This window comes from Camelus ferus, chromosome 32 (assembly GCF_009834535.1).
Source record: "Camelus ferus isolate YT-003-E chromosome 32, BCGSAC_Cfer_1.0, whole genome shotgun sequence".
NCBI lineage: Eukaryota > Metazoa > Chordata > Mammalia > Artiodactyla > Camelidae > Camelus > Camelus ferus.
Genome location: NC_045727.1, coordinates 15,084,795 through 15,104,327, shown reverse-complemented (window position 1 = coordinate 15,104,327; position 19,533 = coordinate 15,084,795). Strand labels below are relative to the sequence as shown.

The following is a 19,533-nucleotide window of genomic DNA, read 5'->3' as shown; positions in this document are numbered from 1 at the left end:
GTCTGGGTCTATGAGTTGGAAGTGAAATTCATTGAGGAAGCCCCTCAGAAGATATGTTCTGTGCAGCAGGGACTTGACTTTGCTCCCTGCTGAATCCCCAGCACATAGGACACTCTCTGGCCCAAAGTCAGAAGTTCAACAATGAAGAGCTGAAAGCCCACTGGACAGACATGGTATCTGTCCTACCCCAGTTTCCACCTGCCCTCTTAGGAATCTGACCCACCCATCCAGCTCTCCTAGAGCCTAACCTGCCAGGAAATAGTTGCATAACTCCAGGTAAGTCACTAAATTGCTCCAGGCTCCCTTTCTTCATTTGCAAAGAGAAAAAGCTGGGTGAGACCAGCAGTTTTAATCAGGGGTAACTATACAAATCACCTGGAGGGCTTGTTCAACAGAGTCAGACCAGGCCCCACCTGTGAGATTCTATTGCACATGGGCGGGGTTTCCTCAGGTGGTTTCCACAGCCCCTGAGGAAAGCTGAGAGAGAGAGAGAGAGAGAGAGAGAGAGAGAGAGAGAGAGAGAGAGAGAGAGAGAGAGAGGGAGAGAGAGAAGGAGAGAGGGAGAGAGGGAGAGGGGGAGAGGGAGGGAGAGAGGGAGGGAGAACTTAAGTGGTTTCCAACTGAACTATTCCCTCATTGCAAGAGAGCTACAGACCAAACTGAGAGCCCTCAGAAAGGGCCTTCCAGGTGCACCTGTAACAGCCCACAAGAAGAGGCATCTGGTTGGGCCCACAAGGCACACCAGGCTCTTTGGGGGAGCACACCCATGAAAAAGATACTGTGGAGATGCCACAATGAGAATTTAGATCTCTTTTAAGACTTAAAATTATGAGAAACAATAAAAATAAATGGAAAGTTTTCCATAAATACAGAATTCTCTTACAATATCTCAGTCAAAGCAGCTGCTTCATGGAAATAATGTTTCAAGAAGAACAAAAGAATACAGCTGAAAGGTTGTCATATGCTGGGTCTGAATTTAATAGTTTTCACATATTCAACTGAAAATCACCCAAGTCTGTTAGAATTTTATCACAGTCAAGTTTCAGGAAACCAAAAGCCAACGCTCACATTTAACGCTTTGAGGCAGAGCTCCCATTGAGTGGGAGCCAAAGAAGGTCTGGGAAGTGGCTTCCAGCCTCTCAGTAACCTCTCAGCCTGCAGCCAGAGCAACCCCTGGTCTGTGCAAAGGACAGCGACCTTGGCCCCTGGCCCGTTCTCCACTTTGTGCTGCTCCCTCTTGCCCAGCTTCCAGCTGAGGCTCAGGAGTAACAGGGGACAAGACTGCCCCAACCCTCTCTTCCTGGGGTCTGCATGCAGGGTCTGGTGTGGTTCCTGGGGTCAGGAAACCAGGGCTGAGCCTCCTACCACCACCACTGACTGACCGCATGGTCAGGATCAAGCCACTGTACTCTGAGCCTCAGGTCACTTAGCTGCAAATGGGAATAAAAAGATACATCTCTCAAGATTATTAAGAGAATTAAATCCAGTTCAATAAATTATATATGCCAACAACTTTTGGAAACTAAAAATTGAGAATTTTTGCTTGAAATCAGCAACCATTTCCTTTTACTAGTGAGCCAAAAACATATCTTCTGTTTTTCCCTCTCAGGATAATAGGATGCAATGTGCCCATGTGAGAGGAAGTGCTTTCCAGAGTAGGATTCCAAAGAGGTGGCGGGTAAACTCATCACTGTGGGACTCCTGCTTCATGAGGAAGGAAGTGTCCAAGGACTGACTGTGCTCAGGTAACTGCATGCAACCTGATGGGGAGTCGGTGGGGCAGGGTGCAGGAGGGGATGGCGGGGGGGAGCAGTGACTTTCTGGACCTGCCTGAAACAATTCTGCTGTGGCACCAGCCCAAGCCTGTGAGTAACAAGCACTGGGAAGCTGACTGACTGCTGAGTGGCCCTCAGATGGAAATTTCTGGATTAGATCTCCATGGCCACATCAGAATGGACTTCTATATAACTTTGATACAGATTAGATATTTTCTAGAGGGACAACAGGGCTTGGAACATATGGGCATTTTCCTCTGATTCAGGCCCTTAAATTTTACACCATTAGATCTACCTTGATTCATCTCGTGGAGACTGAAGCTCACTCCACAGAAGTCTCTGAAAAGCAAGGAGCTCACTTCTTGGGCAGCTGGCTAGCAGAGTAAGACATCTGGCAATGCATTATGCACAGTGGAAAGCCTTCGTACTATTAAGGAACACTCAGTAGGGGACACCATGGTTTTGGAGTTGAACTGATGATGTGGCCTTTGAGATCCTCACTTAGAGCAGAGGTGGCCACTCCAACTGTGCGCACATCCTTCCAAGTAGACTGTGAACTCGGTCTCGGAGTAGACCAAGAGACCACGATGGACCTTTTCACTTACCTTCCTGCAAGTACATGACTGCCTGGGAATAGTTCTGCAAAGCATGATGGGTCCTCCCGAGGCTACTGTAAGACACCGTCTTGGCCACCAAGTCATTCATCTGTGCAGCAATACTCAAGTGCTGTTCTTGATAGACCACAGCCCTCTCGAAGGTGCCCAGGGACTCGTAGGTCAGGCCCAGGTTCCCATAGGCTCGGCCTTGGCATGTGGGGTTGTTGGTTTCCTCTGCTATCTGCAGATCGAGCTGGTGGTACTGCAGGGCTGTATCATACTCCCCCATCTGCTGGTACACACCCCCCAGGCCACAGGCTGCGTCACTTTCCAGAGCTCGGTCTTTCATCTCTCTAGCAATGTTCAGCTGGCGTTCAAGGCAGGAAATGGCTTGTTCGTAATTCCCTAATTGGCTGTGCAGACTTCCCAGCTCTCCATAGGCCTGGGCTTTATTAAAGGCCTCCCCAAGCTCATGGGCAACCACGAGCCTCTTTTCAAAGCACACAAGGGCTTGCTGCAAGCTCCCCATTGCCCTGTGGGGATATAGACAGAAAAGCAATGATATTATTTTGTGCAGGTGCAGACATGCTAAAGCCCCTGAGAAAATGAAAAGCATTTGTCACTGTCACTTACTATAGAAGCTCTTAACTCCTCTTCTAGCTAAAATCTATCATGTGCCCTTAGAGTGAGATGCAGGGGAATTTCATAATCTGGAAAGCAATTCAAAAGTCATCCCTTAGTGACCTTCCCAAGAGCTTGAGATTCAATGGGATATACACCCCAGAGGAAACATAAAATATATTAATAGGCACAATGATAGCAAGTGAACTGTTTGCTTCTTCAGGCCTCCTCATTTCCACTACCGCTTAGACTATGTTTTTGAAATCACTTTACAATGGCGATAAATCTTTCACCCTGAGCTTCTCAGAGCCTTCTGTGGGCGATGATTTAGTCTGACCCTTGCCCTTGCTCTACTCCAGGAGCCCTAATCCCCTGCCTTCTGGAGAGGCCATATATCCTGCAGACACAGACACCTTCTTGGGTTCCGTGCATTCAGAAGGAAAACATCACCTTGACCAACAGTGTGTCTTTTTGTGCTGCTGAGAGATGACATGAAAAGAGTGGGAAGAGCAGGGATCTGGCGGCAGACCAAACCAGTTGTATGGGGCACGTGAACTCCTTTCCCTGAGCTTCAGTTTCTGGGCGCCAGTAAATCCCACATCCCATGGCAGATGCTAATAAATGTAGAGTAGTGCAGGATTGCTACAAATATCAAGTAGGGTATCTATGCAAGGTGACTAGTGTGATGACAGTATGCGTTTATTCACTCCCACTATTATCTGGTGGTTTCCCTCAAAGCAATGAAATGGGGTCCAAGTAATTGGTGGGTACAGATGTTATATTAATAAACACTTACATAGAATGTGAAAGGCATTGAGAAAAGATAAGTTAGATTGATTCACTCATCTTTCCCATTCCTATTATCTCTTTTATACCCATTATGATGGAGTGGAAAAGGCATTACATCTGGAGTCAGAGAGCCCTTGGTTTAACTCTCAAGCCCTTGGTTTAACTCCCTTTTAGGCTGTGTAATCTTGGGCATAGTCTCTGGACCTTAGTTTCTTCCTCCATAACATAAGGGTAATAAAAGCCCCTGCTAAATTCACAGGATCCTTGGAGGAACCAAATGAGGTGGTATGAAAGTGCTTTGTAGTTAACAAACTGCCCGGCAGATGTTAAGTGACCGTTACCATCACAACTGCTCTTTGTGCAGGTTTATCAGACACTTCTCTCCTCTGTCATTTTTACCTGTGTCCGCTTCCTAGGCCCCGATAAGCCTTGGCTTGGTCTTGCATGCGATTCAGACTCTGGGCCACAGATAAATACTGTTCATAATACTTGATAGCTTCCTCATAGTCACCCAGGGCCTCGTAGCAATCCCCCAGGTTGCCATAGGCCCGGCCCCGGTCCAGCACAGACTCGTTTCCACTCAGCTGCTGCAGCATGGCCAACTGCTGCTCAAAGTAGCCAATGGCTTCTTCCATTACATTCATGTTCATCTTCGTGATGCCCATGTTGCCATAGACCTGCGCTTCTAGGCTTGGATCCTTCAGCTTCTGCCCTAGATCCAGCTGCTCTTCATAACACTTGAATGCCATTGTGTATTTCCCAAGGGCCATGTAGACAGCCGCCAGGTGCCCATGAGCTCTGCACTCTCCTGACAGGTCGCTCAGCTCCTGATACACCTCCAGTTCCTGCGTGTGATACCCCAAGGCCTTGTCGTATTTCTGGATCATTCGGTATGCAGTGCCCAGGGCTGCATATGCACTGGCCTCCAGTCTCCTGTCCTTTACATGGTGAGCTAAGCCCAGCTGCTGCTCATAGAATTTTATTGCACCATTTATATCTTTTTTACAGATGAATATATCGCCCAGGTTCCCTAGGGCTCGAAATTTAGCCTGGGAATTATTCAGGGACTGGGCTAGGGATAGTAGGTACTTCTGACACTCTTCAGCTTTGCTGAAATTCAGCAGAGCCTTGAATGCTAAGCCCAAGTTGCAGTAAGCTTTTGCTTGGCTCAGTTTGTCATGCAGGTCTTTGGCCAGTGCCAGATCCTGCTCATAGTACTTCACGGCCTCCTGGTAATTTCCAAGGCAGTAATGGGCATAGCCGAGATTGTGGCAGACCTTCCCTTCTCCTTCCATGTCTTGCAGGTCGGGAGCAAGCCGAAGGTACTGTTCATAATAGGGGGCAGCCTGGACATACTCCCCTCGAGAGCAGTGGAAATTACCCAGATTGCTGAGGGCCCGGGCCTCACTCTGGATGTCACGCAGCTCCCGGGCGATATTCAGGTGGTTCTGATAGTGCTGCAGTGCCCGGTCATGGGCACCTAGGGCCTGGTAGGCCACGGCAAGGTTCCCGTGTGTGGATGCCTGCGAGGCACGGTCATTCACTTCCATGGAGATCTGCAGCTCCTGCCGGTGGTACTTGACCGCCTGGTCGTACATGCCCAGAGCATTGTAAGCATTGCCCATGTTCCCATAGGCACGGCCCTGGGCAGCATAATCACTCAGCTCCTGTGCGATGCACAAGTGGGTCTTGTGGAGTTTCAGTGCAGTATCATAATCACCTTTCATCTGGTGTATGATTCCTGAGAAAGAGAATGAAAGAACAGAAAAAGGCTGGAATGACTGATTAGCAATTTGGGGAAAAAATTTAATTTGCAACTCAATTTTTACTCAAATACAGTCCAGATGAATTAAAGAATTTAAAATAACAGAAGTTTGAATTAAATATTTATCAGCTCTCCAGAGGGGGACATCTTTCCAAGCTTCAAAGCAGCTAAAAAAAAAAAAAAAAAAAAAAAAAAAAACCCTGACAGATTTGGTTACAAAAATAAGAAGTTTTGCACTACAAATAAATATTTAAAATTAAAAGGCAAACACAATACTGGAAAATACATGAAACATATATGAAAAACTTTAGTAGCTATTGTGTGTAAAGATTTGACTCAGTTTGATTTAAAAAAAAAAAATCAAGAGCCTAATTTACTAAACCAGACAAGGAACAGTAAGTATGAGCAGACAACTCACATCCAAGGAAATACAAAAATAACCACAGGGGAAAAATGTTAATTTCTTTTAATAATCAAAGAAATGCAAAATAAAGCAACCCTGAAGTACCATTTTACTTCTACTAAATTAGCAAACCAAAAATTTAAACAAGGCCCTTTACTGAGGAGGTTGCCCTGAAGCTGTAAACACATCACCTGCTGGACATAAACACCAAGAGCCGCACACATGCACTGCTCAGACCCTGCAGTCCTGCTCAGGGGAATATCTTCTAAGGGAATCATTTGACAAATGCAAAAGCTACATGCATAACAATCTTCACTGCAGCACCATAGATTAGTGGAAAATCAGAAACACCTTCAATGGCAAACACTGGGGGATTATATAAGCACATTTTGGTATACCAGCTCAATAGGGGAATATGCAGTCATTAAAAAGATAATTATGAAGTTTATGCAGAAAAAACGGGGAAAAGGATTTCTGCAATAATGTTTACTGGAAAAAGCAGAAAACAAGAATGCATGCTCCCTGTAACAATGATAGGAAAATGAATGTGTGCACATGGACAAGACCTTGAGGGGCTACACAAAAATAAAAACAGTTGCCTTGTTACAAGTGATGGAATTTGAATGATTTCTATTCCAAAATTCTTGTAATTCTGCTCTACAGCTTTTACAGTCAACAATAACTGCACTTCAAACAACCCTTATAAATGATGCTAGAGCTGCTAAACTAAGCTGTTGTTTTTACAAGCAGTTCAAAATGAGATATATCATAAACATCATAAATATCAAATAGTTCCAAATGAGGGCAGTCATAAAAGTAACTTGGGAGGCATCTTTAAGGAGAGCCTGGTTCATCCCAGTTGGGGCTAGGGTAGGAGGCACAGAAAAGGCAGAGGGATCTGGTATGTAAACAGGTTTCTCTTTGCCCCTGGTTTTGAACACGCTTTTCCATACATCAGTGTTGGACTTTGCACTGGTGACCAAAACCTGCAGAAGTACAAAACTCAAAAACACTAAGATGAGTTCTCACTAAAATGCCTGAACTAAAAATAGAGGCATTAAGAAAGAAAGCTGTCAAAATCCAGCCTCTACCATTGCTTATCTCTATGCCAGCTCTCTTTCATTCATTCACTTACACACTGAACCAACTACTAACCAAGTATTTATTGTGTACTAAGCCTTGCGGTGGGCAGCAGTAGTACAGAGAGAAATGAAGACACGCATCTGCTCTCAGAAAGCACACGGGGTCAGAAAGCACACATGAAACATCAAACAAATAATGCCAGTACACATAACAAAAGCTGAATGAGTGGGGGACAGAGGGGGATGCCAGGGCCACTCTCCTGGTTCTGACTCCCTCGCCCCCACAGGTCTGTCCTGCCATAGGAATCGTGCCTACCTCTGGGTCCAGCCATCTCTATGACATTGCTGGATTTAGGGTACTGAATAAACCACTTATCCTCTCTGAGCTTTTTAAAATTCATCTGTAAAATGAGGAAAACAATCATCTTGATCCCAACCTTAGAGGATAGTAGTGAAGAGCAAATGAAATAATGTGTGTGCAAGTGTATTGTATACTGTAAAGTGAAATTCAGATATTAGTTACTGAAATTATTATATGCTTCCTGGAAGGGGAATTCTCAAGGTGGCAGAGATTAAATAAACTATGGTAATTCTTCTGTGGATTTTCTTGTATGAGTAAAATACTTCATAATTTAAAATGACTAAGTAAATCATGCTAATATGTATGACAGAATAACATGGTACCATTAAAAATGGTGAGGGTGTTTATTTACTGACACAGGGAAAATTACAATATATTAAGGGACTATATGCTCACAAAACAGTACATTTAATAAAGGCATTAATAGGATGTATGTATGTGCACATATGTTTACAGTTATACATATAGCCGATGTATTTTTTTTAATGTTAACAGTAGTAATCTTTGGGTGGTGAAATTTTGCTTATCTGTATTTTAAATGGTTTTCCATGATGAATGCATAACCCTTGCTTTAAAAACTACTCAAAGTACTTTTGAAACTCTGATCCAATAAGAGAAATATTCCCAAAGATTGGATCTGGTCATTCTCCTGGGCTGGAGATACCATCAGCACCTAGCAGGAAGGATCAATTTTTCAGAACCTGTCTTAAGGTTGGAAACTCTAAGCTGCCCAAAAGGCACTACCTTAGCATCACCCGGAACCCTTTCAGTGAAACTTATTAGTGACAGAAACATTTCAGTTCTAAAGATCTGAATGTGGCTTGTTTCCCTAAACTGCTTTATCTAAAGAGAAAACTTGTAGGTTTCAAATTTCCAGGTACCCTTAGAGAAATGAATCATTTATTCCCTCTTGTCTCAGCTTCTGCACTTCTAAAATAAGGGTCAAAATATCTGCCCAGCCATAAGTGCACAGAGCCAGAACTGGGGAGGGACAGTAGTACCTACATAGCTCTCCGAGCACTTTCTCCCGCAGTGATGCCTTTGCACTGATTTTTTTCCATAGCTTTTGGATTTCACTGCAATGATTTTTAAGCCAATATGATCACTAATTGGTTGCTAAGATGATGTTAAGAGGAAGCAAGCGGTGTGGGACCTTCAGAGAAGGCAACTAAGGAAGCTTGGGTTTTCTGTATGCCACCTACCACACAGGTCTCCTGGCTAGCACCCCATCCTATGAGGAGCTGGCTGAGTATCTGGAAGGCACACTATGGTGGAAAAGGCATAGAACTTTAAGTCCTGTTTTACAAGCCTGGCTCCCACCTCATTCAGCTGAGTTATCTCTGAGATAGTCTCTTTCTGTCTCAGAGTATTTGTTTGTTTGTTTGTTTGTTTTTTAATTGAAAGCTTTTTGGTGTTTTTTGCTTTCTTATTAATAATGTCAGCTTATAATCATCTCAAAGGAATGGTATGAGAAACAATAGCGCATATCAATATGCTTTGTTAACTATACATGCTATCTAAACATGGTACGAGCAGTATTCAGAGTGAGAGTTCAAAGGAAAAGAAATTCTATTTCTCTTACTCTCATGGCCTTAAGAGTCTGGCTAGTTAATAGGGAGCAGTTGGGATGATAATGGCTCCCAGGGTTCCATGATTTGTGAAAGAAACTGCCTGCTGCTTATGGCAAAATGATCTGACCTCCAGCCAGCTTGCCTGCGCACTCCCGCCCCCCTTCCTCCTTGGCGGACACTTCCAAGGATCTATAAAGAATCATAGGAAGATTCTCAAACAAGGACTTCTGGGCACAGGCAGGGGTACGAGGAGAGGGGCCGGCTGAGATGGGGATTTCTCCTTCTGCCTGCGCCTCCACTGCCCCAGCCGCCGCCAGCCTGGAGAACTCTGAACCAAACACTGCACTCTTCTTGGCAGCCCTTCTTTGTTGAGGGAACATAAAAGCGGCCCTGAGAGCTGCCAGCAGAGTGACTGCACATGCTGAGGAGATAATCTGCAGATCCTCCTTCCCTTTCGAGGCCACAGCTTGATTTTCCAGGGCTGCCACTCAGATGAAGACTTACAGAGGGCTTGTCAGCAGGGGCGTGCTGGGTGACAACGTGCTGCAGGGAGGGGAATTAAATGAAGATTAGTGGGGCAGAAGAGCCTCACAAAACCTACTTCTCACAGGGTGTGTGGACAAAGGACTCGCGGGTATGGATCTATACATCCCTGCAGTAAGCCTCCAGCTATGTTTGAGGAACGGTCACGGCCCCGGGAACAGTAATACCCACAGAGTCACGCTTATTCAGAGAAGCCAGCATAAGTGCCTGGGCCACAGCAAGTGCTCCCTACAGGCTGGCTCTATTACTCACCATTTCCAGCAAAGACCAAGGGAGGTGTGAACAGGACAAGCCTAGCAGAAAAATTCTGCTGAAATTAGAACAGTAGCATTTCAGCAGTGAATTTTGGCAGCCTTTTCTCTAGTGAATTCTCTGCAAACAGGGTCTTAGTATACTTCCACAAACAACATGCACTCCTCTCGTTTACTGAGAATACTATTGTTCTGATTGTTAACAGTGCACGATCCAAGCGGGGCTTTAAGAGCTCATCCATTCTTTCCTGCTGCATTCAAACAGGTTGAATTCTGCTACATCCTCGCCAGATCACCAGCGATTCCCAGAGGAAATATCAAGATTTGGGAACTGGAAGAGCCCTCTCCTCTCCACAGACTCACCTTATAAATGATGTGACCCAGGCCCAGTGACGTGACCCAGGTCCAGTGAGAGAAAGTGAACTGACAACAGAGCTGAGGAGGGGACTCTTAACCCACACAGTGTCACCTGTGCCAGCCCATCTGCTTTCAGGACAAGCAGGACACATACAGGAACTATGTTTAGTCTCACTAGGTGTGACATGGGACAGCAGCTGTACTTTAAAAACTTCTCATTGTTAGAAATACATATGGATTTACTTAGAGATGAAGCAACATGGTATCCACTATTTGCTTTAAAAATACTCAATGAGAGAGGAAACATAAGTATATGTGTGTGTTTAAAAAAACAGATGAAATAATATTAGCAAAATGTTGATAACTGGGTTTGAGTGTGTGGGGGGTCATTATACTATTCTCTGTGAATGTGGGCATTTGAATATTCCCATGATATAAAGTTAAATCAAATAATCAAGACATGCAGAAAGGTCTGTAGCTCCTACTGAATCAGGAAACTTCCTCATGGCTAAGTCCTGATGTGGATGTGTAAGTTCATTTTTGTCTTTATGACCTCAGTAGAAAAAAAAATCAACTGGTCACCTGCCTCTACAGCCACACCAGCCTCCTTTCATGTCTTCCAGGCCAGGAGGAAAATACGTGTAGACGGAACAACACAGCGCTTTGTCCCATTGCCCTGATTTGTTTAACCACGTGATATTCAGTTTTGTCTTTAATTTCAAATGATCTTACAGGAGAGGGTGAGACTTTGTCTATATTAAAGAGGCAGAGTGGGAGACGGTGGGAAAAGCAGCTGAGAAAACCTGCTGCACAGGGTATTCCACAGCACTGCATCCTCTCAGCTGCTCTCCCAGGCCTCCTCCTTCCCAGGAAGAGTGTCCCCAGCTTCTCCAGGGGGCCCATTATTCCAACACTTCACATCTTCAGGTTCCCTGGATCCTCTCCATTTCAAGTTTCCATGTAGAGTTCTCTACATCGTACTTAAAATATCTCAAAGCGTTGGGTGGGGAAGAAGGGACAGACCTGGTTAGGAAACAAATGGCTGTGATCAAAGGCAAGAAATCACAGTGATCTGTGTTATCCATGCAACCAACTAGATGTCTTAACTCATTTTCAGGTGACTAGTTTTGTCCCCAGAGACAAATCCATTATTTTTGCTGATGGAAGACAGCAAAGGTATGGATATTTTTAAATGGCAGAGCATTCCAAAATTACTCATCACACAATTTCAGCTACAAGCATTTTCCTGGTAGGTCAGCTTTTCCTGAGAACCTGTGCCTGGCTCTCCACCTGACGATCTCATTCACACCCCAAAACAATCCTGCAAGGTCATTATTGTGGTCTCAGAGACCCAGAAAGCTCAAGAACTTACTCAGGCCCAGACAGCTCTAAGCGGCAGGGCTGACGTCGGAATCCAGGCTCTTTTGACTCGGGAGTCCATGCTATTCACCTGCTCCCCTTCTGGAATGAATCTGGAATGACTTCTAGTGAAAGGTGGTCATGATTCTGTACCTATATCTTCTTTTTTAACGTTAGTATACTGTTGTGGCAAACCAACCTTGTGGCAGCAGTGTAAAAACGGACTGGTGGTCGGGCTAAATTTGTTTCTAGAGCAGAGAAGTAGACATTAGAGACGAGAAAATCCTAGGAGACTCGGGAATGTAGGAGGCGGCGGCAGATGCGATCATCTGAGTGGGCATCACCCCTGAAGAGCTCTTAGGCCATCACGTGTCTCTTCTGCCATCATTTATCTTAATTACATCTGTCTGCTTTTTCTACCAAGCCCACCAGACTCTTCCTATTCCTCCAAAGGATAAGTGAAGTTAAGAGCCTATTATCTTCTTTTGCTTCAACAGCAATTTAGGATGTCTTCAGTGACATTGAGAGTACAGTGGCACTTCCGTTCCAGATCCCAGTGGCTCTTCCCCTCTGTTTCAGTTCTGAGGAGCCTGCTGTAATAAAGCCCAGGAAATCCTCGCATATGCTACCTCTCCCTCCCACAAACACACTTCGCTCGAAACTGTCTGTCTTACACACCATCCCCCAGCTTTACTGAGGTTTAATTGACAAATAAAATTACATATATTTAAAGTGTACAATGTGATGACTGGATATACACATGCATTGTGAAATGATTATCACAATCAAGTTAATTAACACACCCATCACCTTTATGTGGTGAGAATGCCTAAGATGTACTCTTTTAGCAGGTGTACAATTCAGTATTATTAGCTATAGTCACCAGGCTGTGCATTAGATCCCCAGAACTGACTTTTCTTATAACTAAACTTGGAGGAGATAAAATGCAGCCAAAAGAGAAGCAGAGAGGCCCTAATTGCTCAATCCCTGGCCCTCAAGGCTTCCCTTAGGCTGAACAGAGACAGAGGTAGTTCCTCTGCAGCCCCTCCTGCCTCTGTGCCAACTGTCCCAAAGGCCTGGGCTTCATGATGGTGACAAGAAGCCAGCCGGAGCCCACTGGAGCTCACAAATATTTCATTGCTTCGTACCTGGCCCCACTTCTACTTCCTTCGGATACTTAAAAACTGAGACTGCAGGTGAACAGCTCAGAAATTCCCTGGGCCTGTTCAGCTGTAAATCCTGAGGCCATGGGGAAGATTAATTGTGCCATGAAGTAAGGGAAGTAATAATTAAACCTATTAAAAAGGAGGTGGCTGCAGAGGGGCACTCTGGAGATGGATGACGAGGTAGGAAGTGCTAGGCACAGGCATCCCTAACGGCCGCCCGGCCACTGTGAGAGAACTTGGTGGGGAGCCCAGAGCAGAGTGAAAAATAGGCTGAGCCTGCCTGGCCAAGCCTGGCCATTAGTCACTGTTTGGAAAAGGCAAAGCGTGCCTGGTTTTCATTCTGGATCACAATAAGAGGTGGGAGGCACCCTCATAAGTTAACAATGCAGAGAATGTTACAGGGAGTTAGTTTCAATACGAAACAAACGTTTCTTTTGTTTCAAGGCCTGGGGTAGAATCACTGAAATGCAGAGATAGCTGCTTCTGCTCCCTCCTTGAGCTGAGCCTCTAGAAACTGGACCAGTACCCCCTGCCCAGAGCACCTCCTGAGGGTCCCTCTGGCCAGCAGTGTAAAGCATAGGCCAGTTAAAATGGCATTTCCGAGCTTTCCGGATGCAGGTCCAGCCCAGCCACTGTTGCCTGGGCACCCACGCTGTGCCAGCCACGGAGCCGTCCACCCACCCTACCGCGCACTCCTACCCTGCCTTGCCTGACGTTCTTATCCCACGCAGCCCTTCACTTGGCTTGGCCTGCCTTTCTCCCCACTCTGTGATAGACTTTGTTAATGTTCCCTATTTTCTGGTTCTCCTCTACGTCCAGGTATCTATTTCTCTACTCATTAGAAGTTAGGCATGGCGAGGTGACTTGCTTTGCCCAATGAAATGTGAACAGAAGTGATGTGTTACTTCCAGACAGAAGAACTGAAGAGCTGGATACAATATTCCACGCTCTCTTCCTTTGCCTCACTAGCTGTGGAGGCTACACGCTCCAGGAGGAGCTGCTATAGGAAGAGAGAGCCACGGAAGGCAGGGATTACAGAGACGCCCTGAGGGTTACACAGACCTGTGGTCGGCTGTGTATGAACAGAATATTCTCTTCTTTTGGGCCACTAAGATCTGTGGGCTGTTGTTACTGCACAGAGCCTCGCACACCCTGAGGGATGAGCCATCCAATATCAATACCCCAAGCCCTTATCATTACCTACAATTTCAAACTATCCTAAAACTCAGTGTGAGAAGGGAGATATGTATTAATAGACATTTCACGAGGGATTGTGGGGTCATCTACCCCTCTGGATGTTTTCATTCTAGCCCTGGATCAAGTGAGACCACTAAAATCCATAAACTTGAACCAACTTACCTCAGACCCACACAGAACAGGCTTCAGTGAATTGAGGTTTAATCTTAATGCCCTAAGGTTGGTTGATTTGCTTTTGATTTGAGTTTGGTATTAGGAAAAGCACACTGTAATCTACTATAATCTTTGCTGTTACAATTTGATTGATACTATAAATTTTGTTACCAAAATACCTTGTATGAAACCTTTTCAGAGAAATTTCTTTTAGAATTTAGTTTTCCTCCCCCTAAGGAATTCTATCTTTTGGGTAATGAGAATTACGTGTCTTCCTTTTTGTTTTGGCCACTGGGAAGCTCTGACCCAAATATGAAACTCTGTTTAACAATGATGTTTCACTTTATGGGCTGCATGTTTAGGCTCTTTTCCCTAATTCTGGTTTCCTACTTTTATTTGTATTTCCCTGATCTTGATTTCCTATTTCTAGTGGATCATCATTTAATATTATAAAGCAAGTAGAATCCCTTATGGAATGAAACAAGTTAAAAACAAGCAAGCAATCAAAAACCCCCTTTACATCTCTTGCATGCTCAGCTGACTTTGCCTGGGTAATTGGCCGATGCCCTTAGCCTGTCACTCCTGGGCTTTGCTATAACTTGTTTCATTGGCCCTGTTCTACCAGCTTTAATAACCCAAAAGTGCCAGTTACTTGGAAATACTGCAGTACTCTATGGTGGAAAGGCAGTGCGACCAGAGTTAGAAGTTCCCTGTTCCTGGTTCTACCACTTTACTGTTTCGTGCTCTGAGGACCGTCACAACTTCTCCTGGCCTCAAGTTTTCATCTATTTCAGGCAGCTGTTAGGAAGATCAAATAAAATCATGAAACCCAAGGTGTGACACTCCATTTTCTAGGGTATTGATATTATTCCAAACAGCTTCAGTAGTGCCTGATATTACCAAAAACAAAATCAAAATATGCCATTCCTTCTGACATTATTTTACTATAGAGTGTAATTCACTTTAAGTCTTAGATGTCATCATATTTCCAAAGTTGAGTACACCGAAGGGAACTTGATACCAGATCACCTCATCTTAGGTGAATGCAAAATTTAGGGCTCTCAGAACATTATAGCCAAGCTCTGCATGTGATGTGAGAAATGGAGCCCATTTCCTGAAGGGTCTCAGTGTGTGCATGTGGGAGAAGAGGCCCCACAAGGGCATTTGGAAATACAAACGGGCAATTCTGGTTGTCAAAATATCTGGGGGCCCACACTGGAAGGCTGTGGATGGGACCAAGGGTACCAGAAAGTCTGCCCCATGTGAGTGAGTCCTGCACAATAAAAAGCCATTGCATCCTTGATGCCAAGGGACCATGCTGAGAAACACTGGATGCTGAGGTGATTTTATACCCTGGCACTAATTAATAACCTGAAAAAAACAACTTCACTTCTATACTGCCATACAGTTGAAGTTGTTAAAATAAATCATCGAAACGAATTAATTGGGAAGTCTTTTGGCTGGTATCCAATAATTTAATCAAAAGACTACAAAACTGGAAATCCTAATTTTAAAAATCTGGCATGCTGACTGATCCCCTTCACCAATTTCTTACCTGTGAAATATAATTCATTGAGAAGATAAATTAAAAGACACCATATAGGGGCTTCCTCTCAATTTCATTATGATAATTAAGAAGAGGGAATTGTGCTGAACACTGGAATTTGACACAACATTGTAAAATGATTATAAATCAATAAAAAATGTTAAAAAAAAAAAAAAGAAGAGGGGAAACCTTCCCTAAATAATAAAAATAGTAGTAGCAGTAATAATGAGAGTAATATGCAAAATTCCCCTTTGTGGTCTCATTCAGTACCACAACACCAAGAACCAATTATATGACTCCCAAGTATGCAATTCCAGCTCAGAGTTCTCTCCTAAACGTTAGTCTCATAAATCTAACTGCCTACTGGATACACTTCAGAAAACCTGAAACTCAGTGTTTCCAAAACTGTTCATTGAATTATTGAGCAGAATTAAATCCAACATTTCACGACACTTGTCAGTTTTCAAGTCCTCGGGCCTCTGTTATCTGACTCCAGGACATGGGCAGGGAGGCTGGGCCTGCTTTTGAAGACACTCACAAAGGCCATGTGGTCACTAAGTTATCCAGTGAGGACCTGAGCTCAGGCCCACCACCTTCCAGCCTAGCGCTTCTCCCCTGGACTACTCTGCCCCTCTCAGAGTCTGAAGCAGCAACTGATGCAGAATTTCAGCTGTACAATCTGCGGTGAGGACAAAGCCCATTTCCCAAGGCCGCATCATTCCATCGGCCCAGAGAGGATGAGAGCATGGCATGGTCTGCCCAGACCAACAGGGAGCCCTGGAAACAAACAGGGAAAGGGAGGAGAAGCAGAAGAGCTGGCCAAAAGAACAGCTCTTCAAAATGATTTCACTTTGCAAATTCAATTGAGAAGACAGATGGATTTTCCAGGAGGGCTGGAGAGCAAATTATGAAATCTGCCTTCCCAAAGCAATTGGGTCTGAAAAGCTTCATTTTAAAAATTCATACTGGATGGAAAACTCAAACTCTATGATTGTGTGAAGTGTTCTAGCTAGATTAAGCATAATGCTATCAAAACAAGTGATTCATATATTCTGCTCATTTTTCTATTAGTACATGGGCTTCTGGTTAGGGCAATTTCAAAAACATGGAAAAGAGCAAAATGGGATTGAAATTATGAATCCATTTAGTATTTTCAGTTTTTCTTCCCTTTCTGCTTAATTTACTGAGGAAATTAGAGGCTCCTGACGCTGGCTCACCCATGCACATCACAGAATATTTAAATGTGTCTTCCTCTTGTGCACCGCTTTACATCTGAATCTCCATTACCTTCTTTAGTACCTCCTTCATTCAAGTTGTGGACTCAGAGGATCAGAGAAACCTGTAGAAATCACCGTCACTTGGGCTTCCCAAACATTCGTTGTCCTGACATACTACAGGCTGCATCAGGAAGGGGTGGGTCCCTGTCTGTCTATCCTGCCAGACCAGTCCTGCCCATCTACACTCCTGTCTCGGCCAACCACTTCTTCCATATACATGTAAAGGAATGACCCACTCTCTCCCGCTCTGGTCACAGACAGGAATGCTAATGTAGAATACTACTGATGTCAAGACCCGCTGAGCAGACAACTTTAATGCTTCTGTGGCTTTCTTTTTGTCCTTCTGGTATGCGTATTTTCACATTTCTGAGATTCTATAATAGCTCAAAATTGAACACAATAATCTCAAAAAAATGTTTTTAATTATAAAAATAATACACATTAAAAATCACTTCTAGCAGACAGCAAAGTTTGGCTCACCCAACACTCATTTTCAACTTCTTCTCCCTTGCTGCCTCTGGCTATGGAGCTAGAAAGCCAACTGTTCACTTTCGCAGCCTCCTTTGCAGTCAGGATTGGTCAAGTGACACTACCATGCTCAGTAGACAAAAGCAGAAGTCTGTGGGCATTTTAGAGAAAGCTTTTGCTTTTACTTTTCTGATAAAAGCATACAGAAGCAGCTGGCTCAGTGTCCCCTGCTTCTCCTGATTTGAGCAAGTCATGATGCCTAGAGCTTCAGCAGCTACCATATCACCATGAGGCATATGAGATTAGCATGAAAGAAAGGCCAAGGGAACTGCAGAGTAATAGGCCCTGTTATCCCTTAATCTCTGAACCAATGTCAGGTGTCTCACACTTACTATTTTGTGAGAAAAATAAGCCCCTATTTGTTTAAGCTATTGTAAATCAGATTTCCTGTTTCTTAGATAATACTGTTATTATATTCAATGTAGAAAACATGAAATAGAGAAAAGCTTTTTGCACCTCCTAGGACACCAAACTCATGTAAACCTCTCTCTTAGTTCCTGCAGTAAACAGTATTTAAATGTGTCCTTACCTTCTGAGAATCAGTGTTGCCTCTCCCTTATTTTGTAGCAATTTTTCACTTATCTCTCTTTTTATCCCTGTTTAACCTTCAAATAAAGGAGCTATATCTAATATTTACTCATAAATCAAGTACAGAGTTTGTGCTCCAGTGGGATTCAGCTTTGGCCAAATCTCGGTCTTAGACCTATTGTTAGATGACAGAATATCACGTATATAATGCCTAGTTCAATTCCCAGCATTAATAATATCCATTTTAATATTAATAGCTAAAGTTCCTGAGGACTTACTATGTGCCAGGCACTGTTTCAGACATTTCATATGTTGAGGTAATTCTCACAGGAGCATATGAGTTGAGTACTATAATTATCCTCATGTTCCAGATGAGTCACTGAGAGGTTAAGGAACTTGCCCAAAGTCATGCAACGAGAAAGTAGCAAGCTGGAATTTGAACTCAGGCAATCTAATCCTAGAGTTCAAGTTCTTCACCAGTATATTTGACAGCATTTAATGGCAACTGGGCAATAAACCAAGGTTTCTGTGAGCAAGATACAGGGAGAGGAGGTGGAATTTGAGGAGGCACTATCATGTCCAGTGACTTAGAAATCATTTCTATATCACTCTCCTGAGCCTTCATGTACGTCATCAACTTAGGATGGAAGTAGGGGGAAGTAATTCTTTGAGACAAAGTCCCACAGTTTTCCCAATACTGAAAAGATGGATTCTAAACTGCTTAACCAACCTCATCTTCCATGTCTCACCAGTATGAACCCTCCACCCTGCTAGCTCTCCTCTGTGTTCTTCAAAGGAGTAAAGTGAATTCACTGCACACCCTGGAGGAATAGTAACAGTGGCAATTACAGCGACTGAGTGTTACACAGATCTCGCCTCCAAAGGGCTCACCCTGCTCTCATATCTCTCTTCCCTTTATCTTTATAGTATTACTCGGGGGGATGCAAAGTTATTAATCATTCATTTTCCAGATGGAGAAATTGAAGTACAAAGAAGGGGAGCAACCTACCCAAAGTCTGACAGCTGGTTACTGTTAGTGTGTACCTGTTTCCTATCTCATCTCCTTAGGATCAGGTCCTGTGAGCCCTCCAGAGTGAAAATAAGTTGATTTATTAATCTCTGTTGACTTGGACATAATTTGCTAAAATGTCTTTATCATTCTTTCAGCAAACATTTACTGCAGTACTGTAGTGCGCATCGGGGACAAGAGGTGATGAACACAGGTTGCTGCTCAAGACGTGGCGGGGGAGGCACGAGCTCGCGGGACAAAAGGTGGAGGAACGGAGGCAATGCAAACAATACACGAAGCCCCAGAGCCACTAGGTGCTCACTATAATGACCACTGGCCCTCCAAAGGCTCTTCTTGTGGGGAAAAAGAGAATAAAGAGTGCTTTTACACCATAAACTTCAGTAACAGAAAATAGTACAGATCGATACGTGTAGGCTTTTCAGCAAAAGGATTCGTATTTCTTTTTATGATGTGCTCATCTGCAATAGTTCATAAAGGTCTGCTGAAAAAAAGGATTATCACCAATCATTAATAAGACAGGGTTAATTGGCTTAACAGTGATTTTTTTAAAAAATCATTAATGAAATGTATTCAGCATAAAAATATTCATAAGTAATTCACAAATGCTTTAAACATACCCATCCATTAAATTACAA

The 19,533-nt window shown here is 43.8% G+C and overlaps 1 protein-coding gene across 3 annotated transcripts in view; it reads right to left on the bottom strand.

Moving 5' to 3' along the window:
* The window catches only part of TTC28 (tetratricopeptide repeat domain 28), a 477,930-nt gene that overhangs the window by 78,715 nt on the left and 379,682 nt on the right, over window positions 1-19,533 (bottom strand). For all 3 annotated transcript variants that reach the window (XM_032471879.1, XM_032471880.1, XM_032471881.1), the window contains 2 exons: window positions 4,181-5,522; window positions 2,381-2,904 (listed from right to left, as the gene is read on the bottom strand). In XM_032471879.1, the coding sequence (XP_032327770.1) occupies window positions 2,381-2,904; window positions 4,181-5,522 (1,866 nt within the window). The remainder of the gene's footprint in view (window positions 1-2,380; window positions 2,905-4,180; window positions 5,523-19,533) is intronic.